At 36.0% G+C, this 13,167-nt stretch overlaps 2 protein-coding genes across 2 annotated transcripts in view; one reads left to right on the top strand and one right to left on the bottom strand.

Moving 5' to 3' along the window:
• Nucleotides 1-13,167, top strand: part of MCPH1 (microcephalin 1) — a 130,539-nt gene that overhangs the window by 74,583 nt on the left and 42,789 nt on the right. The window lies entirely within an intron of this gene.
• ANGPT2 (angiopoietin 2) overlaps nucleotides 1-13,167 on the bottom strand; it is a 36,379-nt gene that overhangs the window by 15,833 nt on the left and 7,379 nt on the right. Inside the window, exon 2 of the mRNA XM_053458713.1 lies at nucleotides 1,937-2,092. Within this exon, the coding sequence (XP_053314688.1) occupies nucleotides 1,937-2,092 (156 nt within the window). The remainder of the gene's footprint in view (nucleotides 1-1,936; nucleotides 2,093-13,167) is intronic.

Here is a 13,167-nt window from a genome sequence, read left to right as displayed (position 1 = left end):
TATGTTAAAAATGTGTGATGGGCAAGCGTGCATGACTTCCACAGAATAATAATTTCCTGCAACTTTCATCATCTTCTCTGGCCATGCTGAGGAATTTTATTTATTTCATTGATGACGGTATTTAAAAAAGGAAATGCTTTGGAAGTGCGCGCACCACCAAGTAGGCTCTGCCTCGTCATACTGCCTCCTTCTCAGACAATGCCGCAACAGTGTTTGTCCTTGTACAGTGATTACAAGTACATGTTTTTCTGGGGCTTCTTTCTGTTGACAGGAAGACTTTGTTATTCACATCCGACATGCTAAATATGTCTTGAGGATGTGATTTTATGGTGTTGTGATCTTGGAGTAGTATTTGTTATCACAAATTTATATCAACATTGCTGCTTACCTGACTGCTAAGAAATTGTAGTAGGTACATTTTATTTATACAGGCATTCTAGTACAAAGACCTTTCTTGTTAAGTTTGCAAATGCATTTTCAAGTTAAAACAGTTTATTGAACATTTCGATAAACTGATCTAAAGCCCATACTTTATCTGCTACACAAATTTGCTAATGTTGGTGCAACTGTGACCCCAGGGAAGGGTTGGCATCTTCTGGCCTGGGGATGTCAGCAAGTATCCCACTCACTTGCTACTTTGCCCAAGCATGGTGGCGGTTGCCACTTTTCTGCTGAAGGCAAGTAAACCACCGTACATGACCTTGCTAAGTGTCCGCTTCCCACAGTAGGTCTGTCCAGTATTAAGTGTTGTTCTTTTCTGATATCTCGATGGCCGTGGAGCAATTGCTGCCCCCCCTACCGGCCAGTCTACTTATTACAATTTGATCATTTTCATCATATGCCCTCCTGTAAAACCTTTAGTTTGGTTTAGATGGGGTACTATTGTTTTGTACCCTGTGGTGCTTGTAATGTAAATGAAGCCTTGTTTCCTACACCTCTCCCCAAGCTTCAAAACTGCTCTGTGTAAAAGGAAAACTTCAGCAGGGCATTATGCAGAAGAGTCATAATTCCCAGGGCATAAAAAAATGGCGGCAGGGGATAACAATAGACGGAATTACTATAAATGTTTAAATGTCTTGTTGCTGGTGCTTTTTAAGTTATCTATTTTGCATCACCCGAGAAGAAAAGACAGATAAGCTAATATTTGGTCAGTGAAAGATGAACTATTCTACTAAGAAAAGACAGTGTCAAAGAAGGATTTGTCTTTATAAAGATACACAGAGTTGCCTTTGTAAACCCTAGTCTTGGGTCATAGTCAAATATCTCTTATGGCTGTTTGTAGTTTCATTTAGGGGTTTAAGTGAATATTTCCAGTGGAATTTGCCCTTTCACACTACATACACAGATGTCTTCTTAGGCGATACTGGAGTCACGTATATAGCAAACCAATGGCATGTTGCAACTGTGTTAAATTTCCAGGTTGTGTTAAACGTTGTTAAGCACGAATGACTTTCTGAAGTTAATCCTGAACAAAAGAGCAGGTGTGGCATTCTGTGAAGTAGTATTTTTGAATCTTTTCAGAGGAACGGGTTAACATTTCAGTCTGCCTACTGTGGAACCTCTTATCTTAGAGGCAATTTGGGCCCTCAACTTATTTAGAAGAATGTATTACAAAAACTTATACATATCGACCTACTAGTTAGATCTGGTGATCTTTCACTATGCAAATTTACTTTTCAAATTTGATCGTGTTGTGCTAAGTAATAGCAAGCCAGCATCAGTAATAACAAAAATAGATTAGTATTTTATTTATAAACACAAGGTAAGTTACTTTTTGTATTAATCATTTTAAAAACATGTTCCCAACGTAAATGTTTAAACCCTCAGTTAATGTAAAGATGTATGTCTATAAAAACATTTTAGAACAATTAGCTCCAGTAGATTTTTTTTTATTATTATTATTCTTATTTGAACTACACAGAGGGAATGTTCTTACCTGAGCTTCGACATCTGTCAGCTTCCTTGTCTGCTCTGCAGTTTGGTTTAATAGACTGGTGCCTATCTCTATCATTACCGCCGTCTGGTTCTGCACTGCGTGCTGCTGCAGTTCCACCATTTCTTTCTTCATGTTGTCTTGAATATAGTTCTCGAGCTACAGAAGGAAGAAGACGGTAATATGGAATATGAGTCTGTGTGATATGTCCTAATACTTTGACATACAGGACAATGAGACCAGGAGGTTGTAAAGAAGATGCAGCCAACCTCTACCCCTTTTCTTATCTATACCTCCTATGATGCTCTGACAGGCAATGAAACGCTGCTTGATATTAAACTACATGACCAGTCACACTGAATCACTATTTATGTAAAAAAACATATACGTACAGGTAACCTATGGTATAGGACAATACCTATTTTTAAGTTACACTAACATAGATCATATTATGATTCAGGCAGGAATATGGAAAGACACACAATTACTGTGCTTAATGATATTGCAACAATTGTTTTAGTTTGTATCACCTTGTAGGATATATACAGGGTTGAATATAGACCAGCTGGGTTACATGCCTCAGTAACAGATTAGTCCTGGTTAGGCATCTCGTTCATGTGTGTTCACATCTGTATTGCCTTTCCTATCCAGACCATCTTAACACACATTTTTCATAATAAGCAGCAGCTCTAGTTATCAACTTTTTTTTTTTAATCAACTGTTTTATGTTTTATTTTATACCGGGAGATGATGAGCATTTGTTGAAATAAAAGTAAAAATATACATATACTTTTGCTTCCGGTGAAAATGATGAATGAGTTAGGAATTTAGAAGGCCATGTAATAGGAAGCAGGTAGAGCTTATGTTTTGACTCTTTTTGCCAGCAAGGCACGTGAGATTTTTTCTTAACTTTTTTTTTTTTTTTTTTTTTACATTTCCTGTGTTTGCAACACCAAATACTAATGTGTAACTTGGGAACCAGTAGATCTCAGGATGTGAGTTATAAAAAAACAGACAACCTCCACTGCTACGTGGGACTTCCGCCAGGGCTTCTATGACTGAGCACCAGAAGGTCACTTCACGCCAGTGCTCCATCATAGAGGCCCTGGAATTAGAGCCTACAGCAGCAGGGGTTGTCTGCACGTATCGCGCAGGCGTTCACCGGCTGCCAGAAAGGAGAATCCAGGTCTCCTGCTGCTGGCCGGTACTTCCGCTGGGGCTTCTATGGTGGAGCACCGGAAGGTCATGCCGTCGCTCTGTCATAGAAGCCCCGGCACGTCGTGCAGACGTCCACCGGCTGCCAGAGAGGAAGATACAGGTCCCCTGCAGTGCTGCGGGGATCTGGATCTTAGTCTTATAGTCAGACCTCTATTTGAGGTCTGATTAGAAGACGACCTCGAATATAAGATGAGGGGTATTTTTCAGAGCATTCGCACTGAAAAAAAACCCTTGTCTTATAATCGAACTAATACGATTATTTAAGGCCTGATTTCCGTGTAACATATTTTACATTAGTTTTGTTTGTTCCAAATAGCATCTGCATGTTTTTTGTATATTTTTATAGCTAGAATTTGCTTCTGATCTTTTTACTTTACCAAGAAGGTAGTGGATAAGAGCAAATTTAAACATGCATGGGATAAACGTAAAGCTATCCTGAATCTAAGACGGGACCCAAGACTGATTAAGGTTTGAATCCCTTACATCAGGAAAAATGGGCAGACTAGACAATGGTTCTTATCTGGCATCAAATTCTATGTTTCTACTGGTATTTTGTTAAAAAAAAAAAAAAGTGTTGCATATTTTTGTTTATAGGAAAGTATCTTGGCAAGTTTGGTCCAGTCTTTAAAGCGCTATTCTTTACCTGCCCAATCACTACTTCCACAAGCACAAGGCACTTTACATTACTTCTACAATCCCTGACTATGTACTCTTCTTCACAGCAATACTTTTCGCTGCATAAACTGAGCCCTTGTTTCAAGGTTCCTGAACCCTTATTGTAATAAAACTAGAAAACCTAAGTTCCAGATGAATATCATCCCGTGAACAGGGAACCTTTGAAGGCTTGCCAAAATCTTAAGCAAGTAAAGTACTGTACATCTTATCTCCAACATGGAAGCAGTGTATCAAAAATTAAGACACAGGGCCGTTAAAATCACGCAATATGCTTGCAAATCTATTTTATTACCCCCTGTACATGCAATGCTCAATGTGCAATGCCCCTTAGTACATAGTAAAGATAATGTTTCATTCTTGCTCTGGAGTAATAAAAAAAACCTCTTAGCTGAGAAGAGAGCGTCTAGATTCTAGAGCATTGTCATTTCTCAAATACTCTGAAAGTTAAACAGAGTGATTTATGAATGGTATTTCTATAGGCATTAACTTGGCACACATCAACCACACATTGGAAGGCTGATTAACAACCCATTCTATCATTGGTGATGGAATGGAACAAAAATGATAGTCAAAGGTCAGAATATTCTTATTAATGCATCTGGGTATCTCCCAATGAAAATTAGAGAACACTTTGCGATAAATGACAATTCAAAAGTAGTTGCAGGACCTTTCTGCTGCAATGAACCCTTTGGAATTACCAACATTTATGTATGAATACATAAAATATAAGATAAGATTATCTAAGTTACAATAATGAACAAGCACAATCTGTTTTTTTTTTCTGATAGGACACAAATTATTGTATTGTTCTTGTCCATATTGAATACATGATTCAAACATTCACAGTGTAGTTTGGTAACCGCATGTGAACCCCTACGCTAATCATTTCAACAAAAGCTAATTGGAGTCAGGAGTTGGCAAATCTGATCTCAATCAATGTAAGGATTGAAGGTGTGTTTTAAAGCTATTTTGACATAAAAAGCATTCAAACATTTTGAGTTTGCTATTCACGCTATTACATCTGCTGATGTGAACCATGCATCGGCTATAATCAAGAATCATCAGTGCACAAATCAAAATATCTTTGAAATATGCACCAAATATATACATTACATTTATAGCATGTTCTAAAATTAATTTAATCCCATTACTTTTATGGCTGACAAGGAATAAAGCATAAAATATGTGCACCTCTAGTATTTACATGACATTTCTTATGTTTTGATCAGCTGTGGAGATAAGAATTGTGAACTCAGCTAGAAGCATTCATTTTAATGTCAGCACTGCAAAATGTTGCATTCAAATGTAAATATGGCTACGTATTTCGTAAAATTTTAAGATATTTTCTTGAAATATATAAGGGAACACATAGCTGATGTTCTAGACAAGTTTCAGTATATTTTTAGCCAATAAAATTACACAAAATATAGGCTCGTCCCTAGAATTGTTTGTCGACGCACTAGTTAGAATCATATTAAATAAGTTTTAAAAAAATGTTAATTCCCTTAGCTGTTGATTCCTAAAATATACTTTTTTGGACATGCAGACTACCATACGTACCATAAAATCCCTAGCTGTATATATAATCTGGTATATAGAAATATATTTACATCTAACTGTATTAATGTGCACCTAGTGTTTTTCCTTAGCAACATCTTTCATTGTTTTTTTATTTTTATATAAAAGAAGAGTGATTATTATCATTATTCAGAGAAACATTGTTGTTTTGATTCATTCATTTTGTTATTTTATTTTTTTCTTGTTACCCACGCAATACAAAACAAACATTGTATTTAATATAAAATTTTAATAAAAGGACAATGCTTGCAAACATAACAGGCCATTTAGCTCACAGCATGAACTTAGTACTGTGCTGGGCAGGTTCATGAGAAAAATGCATTCTATATCCGGTTCCACAACATAGAAAAGAAATGACTTTAAGGAGCTGCAATGAATAATTCTGCTTTGGACTTGTAGCATCTGTCGTGTGGTGACCCCTTGGGTACCCACGCGGCATACGTTATATTTGTTCTACAAAGAAGGAAGAGCGCTTTGGATTTCTTTCTTTCTGGTTACTTAGTTAAAACGATTTTCTCTTTGCAAGTGATTGGGGGGGGTCTCAAAACCATTTCCATATTTTGTTTATAATAGTCAGCACCAAGGATCTGGAATTACATCTTAAATTAAGATGTTTAATCTCACCACACATAACTGTTCCCATACATAAACATAATTGCATAAAATGACCAGTGCCAAATTCCAGTAGAAATGGCTTCTAAAATGTATTGCTGGCACCTATGGCAGTAAACCCCCTCTCACATAAAATCTCCTAAATGTGTTTGTCTAGCTCCAAAATTGATAATATAAAATTCACTCTCATCAGATCACTATTTTATGTATAATATATAGTTTCATACGCATAACAAAAGGGAAAGTAATTTCAAGCCCTGTTGCCAGACTATTTACTGCTTTTATGAACACAAAAAATGATTTGCTTAACTCATTATCATTTACATAATGCTTTTTCTAAAAACAGTACATGTTAAGATATTACCAACTTTATGGCACTAATGTTTTTTTTTAAAACCCTAAACAGACTCATACTTTATAATCATACCGCTTTAAGTTGTCACATAATCACAAATTATGGATTTATTTTTAGAAAATCACTATTTTAGGTACTAATATCATATTTTATATTTTACATTTTATAATATCCAGTGGCCTACCATATAACAATATATTCAGGTACTAGGCAGGGATGACCACTATTGTCATCTTAAATCTCATTTAACACTGTCCATTCTCAGCTGAGCTTGTCTCATAACTTATGGTATGTGTTTCTCCCTTTGGGATTCTCTTGGTGTTCTCCCCAAGCGTAAGAGTGAATCCAGATGTGGACCTCCTTGCTCACTTTGCCTAGAGGGATATCAACCACATCCCGCTGATGCGGTATGCCTAAAGTGTTCGCTTCCCTTGATAGTCTAAAATGCTGATTTTTGCTCTAATGACAGGAGGAGGCTAAAATGAGACTCTCCCAAGTAAGAATTCATAAAAGGCTAGGTTTTTGTTTTAACTACTGTTTCAGAGCTATATCTTTTGCATATAAATGTCTTTTTTCCTTTTCCCAAGTATGCAATGGGTAACAAAAAAAAGTTTTCATCATCACTATTAAATGCTACTTAAATAACTTACGTGCTAAAATGCAAATTTATTTTTTGCATTAATTAACCTATTTAACTCTTTTTAAGTTATCACAATATTCATGTATTTAAAATTTGTGATTACCTAATTCAAACTGCATGCCATTGTTTTGCATTTATAGGTAACATAAACTAAAACTGCCTGCTAAGGCCCCTGCTGAAGTGTAACCTTAGGTCAATTTTAATATATATAATTTGTCCAAACATTCCTTTAAAGAGAAAATTAATTACACATGTTAGACTTTGCATGGGTTTTAAACAACTGACTTTGGATGTATCCTCCTCACATAACAACAATAAGCCATCTCCTAGGCACACTTAGCCAGAAATATATGCTCCATACACAATTCCAAATGTGCTCCCTTTTGCCCTTTCCAGAGTTATGCCATACCCTCATAATTAAACTTAAACGCTAAACATTTTATTAATTCAGATTACTTTTAACAAATAATTCATGCTATACAGAATATATAGGTACCTTCTGATATGTTAAAAAATATATATATATATATTTGCATGTTTTAAGGCCAATCTAGCCAATCGTAGCCAATCTACTAGAGAAACACCCTCATCATACTCCTTGTGGTAAACAATGGAGTGTCTTAATCACCCAGACACTGATACTCTAAAAAGAGTTTATGGAATACAGAACTTCATTAGCATTACCATAAAGAATAAGCTCAGTGTGATTTGAGCAGGAAGTATCATGCAAAAATCACATGACTGAAAACAATGGCTGCCTCCAGATCTGCAGGAAGTATATTGAAACAGGATGATATAAACCAGGTTTTGTCAATATTAACCTACATCACTGTATAAACCGCTACATTTTATAAAGAATACTGTTTCCCCCGGGACTTTAATCATGCATTCTAAACTGTAGAAGCCAACAGCAACATATTAAATATGTCAGACAAACTGCATTCCTAAAATGCATTCCTAAAATATTAATAATGGTAATTTCAAACAGTTTAGTTATTTGTTTCTTGTAGGCATATTTTATAAACATTTTGCTGTCTGCCTTAACTGTACATTAGAAAGAATATTAGATTATGTTTTAGGTACGAGATGTAGGACTGGAGAGATAACAACTTTCACCGTGGTTTGCTGGAGCCCCAGAGCCTTAGAAATGGCTTTGTAACCCTTTCCAGACTGAAAGATGTCAATGACTTTGTTTTTCATCTGTTTTTAAACAGATGACATCATGTGCTGATTTTTGAAGCCTTTAGCCTACTTCACTTTGTAAGACAGGTCCTATTTAGTTGATGTATAGATTCAACAGGGCTGACAGTAATCATGCCTAGGTATGTGTAGTGAAATTTAACCTATCAATTAAATTTGGACAATTGGTTGATGTAGTAACTAAGGGGAGAATTACTTTTTCACATAGGGCTGGGTAAGGTTGGTTAGCTTTTTTACTTCTATACATGAAATCATCAATTACAAACTGCATTTCGTTTTTACTCAGTTTATCCTTCTCTAATATTAAATTAAGTTTGATGATCCTAAACATTTAAGTGTGACAAAAAAAAAAAGAAGATATCAGTAAGGTAACACATACTTTGTCACAGCACTGTATGCAGCCTGTGAAACCAAAAGATCTTGCTATGGTAGATCACAATTTATTGGTACACCAAACTTTGATAGCTGTGTTAGCCCGGTGGTGTAAATGCAAATATGAGCATTGCTGTTTTTAGTAAGATGAATGATACATCCACCTCCATTATAACAACAACATGTGTAAAGTTAAGCTGTCTTTTTATCTGTAAGGGGCAGTAATAATCTTGTTATGTATAACTCATATCACCTGATCATACACAGGTTATTAGGTTATTGGTCGATTCTGAGAGACTGTGACTTGACTTAGGTGTCAAGTAATGTTCCTATACAATATCAACTGATGCCAATGGAATACAGCAAATAGTAGCCAAAACATGCTTGACCTTCCCTTAGGGTGAGTCCGGCAGCAACCACAACTGACTCCACTAGCAGCTGCCCAATAAGCAATAATTGCAATATTTTCCAGGAGTCAGGCGTGTTTTGGCTACATATCTGCTGGATTCCAATCTCTCAGAATCTACCAATAACTTAATAACCTGTGTATGATCAGGTGATATGAGTGTAGATAAATACTTTGAATGGTCTTGTTTTGAAAAAGGGGGATTAACACTTAGAAAATACTATTAACTGGAGCCTAACGCTCTATAAAACAATTGACGAGTCCAAGGTGCTGTGAATCAGTGATGCGTTGATATGTTATCCATGTACTTGGATGTATTTTGACATATTATATCCTAAGGATATTAACCTTGGGTCTTGTTGCCTGAAAATGAAAACTATTTCCCCTTATCTCCTCCAACAAGCAGCCTAAACATCCCTTGCCTCTGCACCCCCAAGCAAAGGGTTTCAGGCTCGAAGTGGTATCGCTCTTGTTGGTACATGTTTTGTCAGCCACAGAGGATGTTTTTCTTGTGTTGGTTAACAAGCAACCATAGAAACCAGAGGAATCTGCAAATAATGTCTCCTGCAAAATCTGAGTTGTTAAAAATATTTGCTCTTTTAATTATTCTCATATTTTTAAAACACAAAAACACGGCACAAAACATTGTAAACATAATTTATCTTTGTGTGGCCTGCTTGAGCAGTCTATTCACACAAAATTGCAATTAAAGCAAGTTATAAGACCTTCCAAAGGAGACACAGAGGAGACAATTGCTCAGTCAGTAAAAAGGGAGATACAATCTTTTTTTTTAGATCCATAAATGAGAAAAGGAAAGTAAAACAAGAAAAACAAAACAATGAAGGTATGTAGAAGAGGATAAAGGACGAGAAGACTGCTTCAATTAATATTTCTGCTTAGTTTTTAGAGATGAAAATGAAGGAAAGGTACCTCAGTTAGGAAAAAAAAGACTTGAAAAAGTTGATGCATAGTAGTGTACTAGCAAAACTATTAGCGTATTTATTTAACCAATCATTAACAGGAATAGAACCAGAATAGTGGAAATTAGCAAATGTTGCGCCTATTCACAAGAATAATTATCAATAAACTGCAATCTATGAGTTTAGATCCCAATGTTGTTGAATGGATCAGGCAGTGGCTGAGTGGCAGACAACAGAAGGGTTGTAGTCAATGGAGTCTATTCAGAGTAAGGTCTTGTTACCAGTGGGGTACCTCAGGGATCTGTACTTGGACCCATTCTATTTAATATTTTTATTAGTGATATTGCAGATGGTCTTGATGGTAAGGGATGTCTTTTTGCTGATGACACAAAGATTTGTAACTGGGTTGATGTTCCTGGAGGGAGAAGCCAACTGGCAATTAATCTGGATAAGTGCAAGATAATACACCTAGGGGCAATAAAACCCAAGCGCAGGAAATGCTAGCAGAATGCTTGGTTGTATAGGGAGAGGTATTAGCAGTAGAAAGAGGGAAGAGCTCATGCCGTTTTACAGATCACTGGTGAGGCCTCACTTGGAGTATTGTGTACAGTACTGGAGACCATATCTCCAGAAGGATATAGATATGTTGGAGAAAGTTTAGAGAGAGGCTACAAAAATGGTTCATGGATTGCAGGATAAAACTTGATCTTGACATATTTAGCCTAGGAGAAAGAGATGGCAGGAGGGATATGATAGAAACATTTAAATACATAAAGGCAATCAACACCATAAGGGAGAAGAGTATCCACAACAAGAGGACATAGAGGCAAGGATTGCTTTACTGAAAGGGTGGTGGATGCATAGGGCAGCCTTCCAGTTGCAGAGTTTAATACAGTGAAGGAGTTTAAGCATTAATGGGATAGGCATTGAGCAATCCTAGGTATAAGATAAGGTAAGGGACTAAGGAAAGTATTCAGAAATTAGGTAGACTAGATGGACCAAAGTATCTTTATCTGTCAACACATTTTAACAGCATTTTCTGTTGCATTAGAACAGTAGCTATATATTGCGAATGTCATCTCCTCTAATGATACAATAACCCCTTACTACATTTTGCACGCGGCAAGGAATATAAAAACAATAAGCCTCATTTTTAAAGAACCATTCTGGGAGTATAGTTCCAAATGGGGCGCAATCATCATTTAAGTTAATGGAACGTTCCTACTGATTGCTACACATTTGATACTTTGCCACAAAACAGATTTTTACATATAATTGCTCTTTATACTGAATACCTATTATAAAGGACTGAGTCTGTTGACATAGTTCTCCTTGTATTGCTAAATAGGAGTGGATTCTTAAAATTGCATCTCACCAGTTTACATATGAATTATATAGGGTCCTCACGCAAGAGAAGTTAGCTGAGGTTTTGCCTTTATAATATACTGCTGTGTTTGTTGTAAAGAAGTTAAATAAAAATGTTTGTTCAAAACTACTAAAAGTATGTTTGGTCTTGCGATACGTTTATGCAGAATTGCCTTGCAACAATGGGTGTCATATTTAGTGGCACATCTAGATGTCGATGTCTCATGCTTTGCAGGCATCCTCCATGCACTGTGTGAAGAACATGTAATGCATCAAATGATATCTAGCTTATTCGCAGAGGTGTAGTAGGAGTATTCATATCTCTATTGTGGAGGTTTAGAAAGTTAGGTATATTTTAAATACCTAATCATTTAGAAGGATAAGAAGATTTAGAATGGCTCTTTAGCAATTGTTAACTTAACACCCTAACATTTCCAAACAAGTTAACTAACATACAGTATATTGTGGTATGCTACCATCATCGTTCTTCTCTTCTAAAGAGTTATAGAAAATGCATTGTTCCATGCATACTGGACAAAAACATCCCATCTATTTTTTGTCTTTAATATAAATGGTGCAATCAATGTATCCAATAATTACCTCTGTTTTTCCAAGTACTTGAGCCTAATCACCATTAAAGCCTGACCAAAGATATTTGTAATTTACTAGCAGATATGCTGAATGATTTCCTCTGTTAATAAGCCTTAACAGAAATGCATGATTAGAAAAACCTACCGACTGCTGAACCGAATAGCCGTTACAAAGAAAGAGACCCATTGTTGGTTGTAACGACGGAAGACTGCTGGTTATTTTTATGTTTGGCTAAGGAACCTTTATTACCTTGGCTCTAATTTATTCTCTAATTGAGATACTGATATAACAGGTAACAAACTTTGTGTAACAATGCCATTCATCTTTCTGTTGTCGACTTAACAGGCTTGTCTTTAAAGCACCCTGCAATTTGACAGACAAAGCTCAATTGTGCCAAAGATCACAGGGCAAGCTTGTAACAGGGAATGCAAGGGCAGGGAGATAAGGTCCAAGAAAACAACCCTGTTAGATGTATTTGCCCTTAACAAATGTTTGACCTCCATTTACCAAAAGAGTGCCATGAAAGATGGAGAAGAGTCAAAGATCAACCGTCTAAAGTGATTACTTTCCTTTAACTATGTGCTCTCAAGGATTCTGTATGAACCACCACAAACAAACATTGTGCAGTAAAAAGAGAAATCTATACAGAATTAAAGGTTATCCGCTCATCTAATACTCTAATATAGGAATAATACCAATGATACATAGTGATCTAAACTGCTTCCATGTGGTATTTTCTGCTGTGTTATTAAGGAGCACAAACTTAGAATTGTACAAGGTAACTTGGGCACTATTTGGCTTCTGGTAATGTTGAATAAATATGCTATTCAAGACACACTTGCAATGTCTTAAGGCTTTACATCCATCAGTGGTTGTCATATTTTTTCAAATTGTCTACTATCCATAGCCAATGGAATGTTCATGTTGTTGGGACCAACAGTACTTGGCTTAACTTTTTCTTAACTTTTTTTTCGGCTGTGTATATGTTAAATCTCAGTTGCTTTTCTATTTAATGTTTGCTTTTCAATTAGTCATAGATGTTATAAGAAGTACCAGCATTAAACCGATTAAGATGTATACTAAAATACCACTACTTTCAATGAACTAAATTCATTGTGATCTCAGAAATTAAGTATGATGGATTACAATTTAGGAGTTCCATTAGTAGAGAGAATTAGAAACAGATATGTCCCCCCAACCCCAAGTCTGATAAGTGTTAATTTTCAAATGAAAAAAAAAGCATATTTCACAAAGATAAGGTTGATCAAGACACAACTGCAAGGAAGATAAAAGGCATGTGAG

This window comes from Spea bombifrons, chromosome 3, assembly GCF_027358695.1.
Source record: "Spea bombifrons isolate aSpeBom1 chromosome 3, aSpeBom1.2.pri, whole genome shotgun sequence".
In the NCBI taxonomy this organism is placed as follows: Eukaryota; Metazoa; Chordata; class Amphibia; order Anura; family Pelobatidae; genus Spea; species Spea bombifrons.
This window is presented reverse-complemented; position numbering and strand designations above follow the sequence as displayed.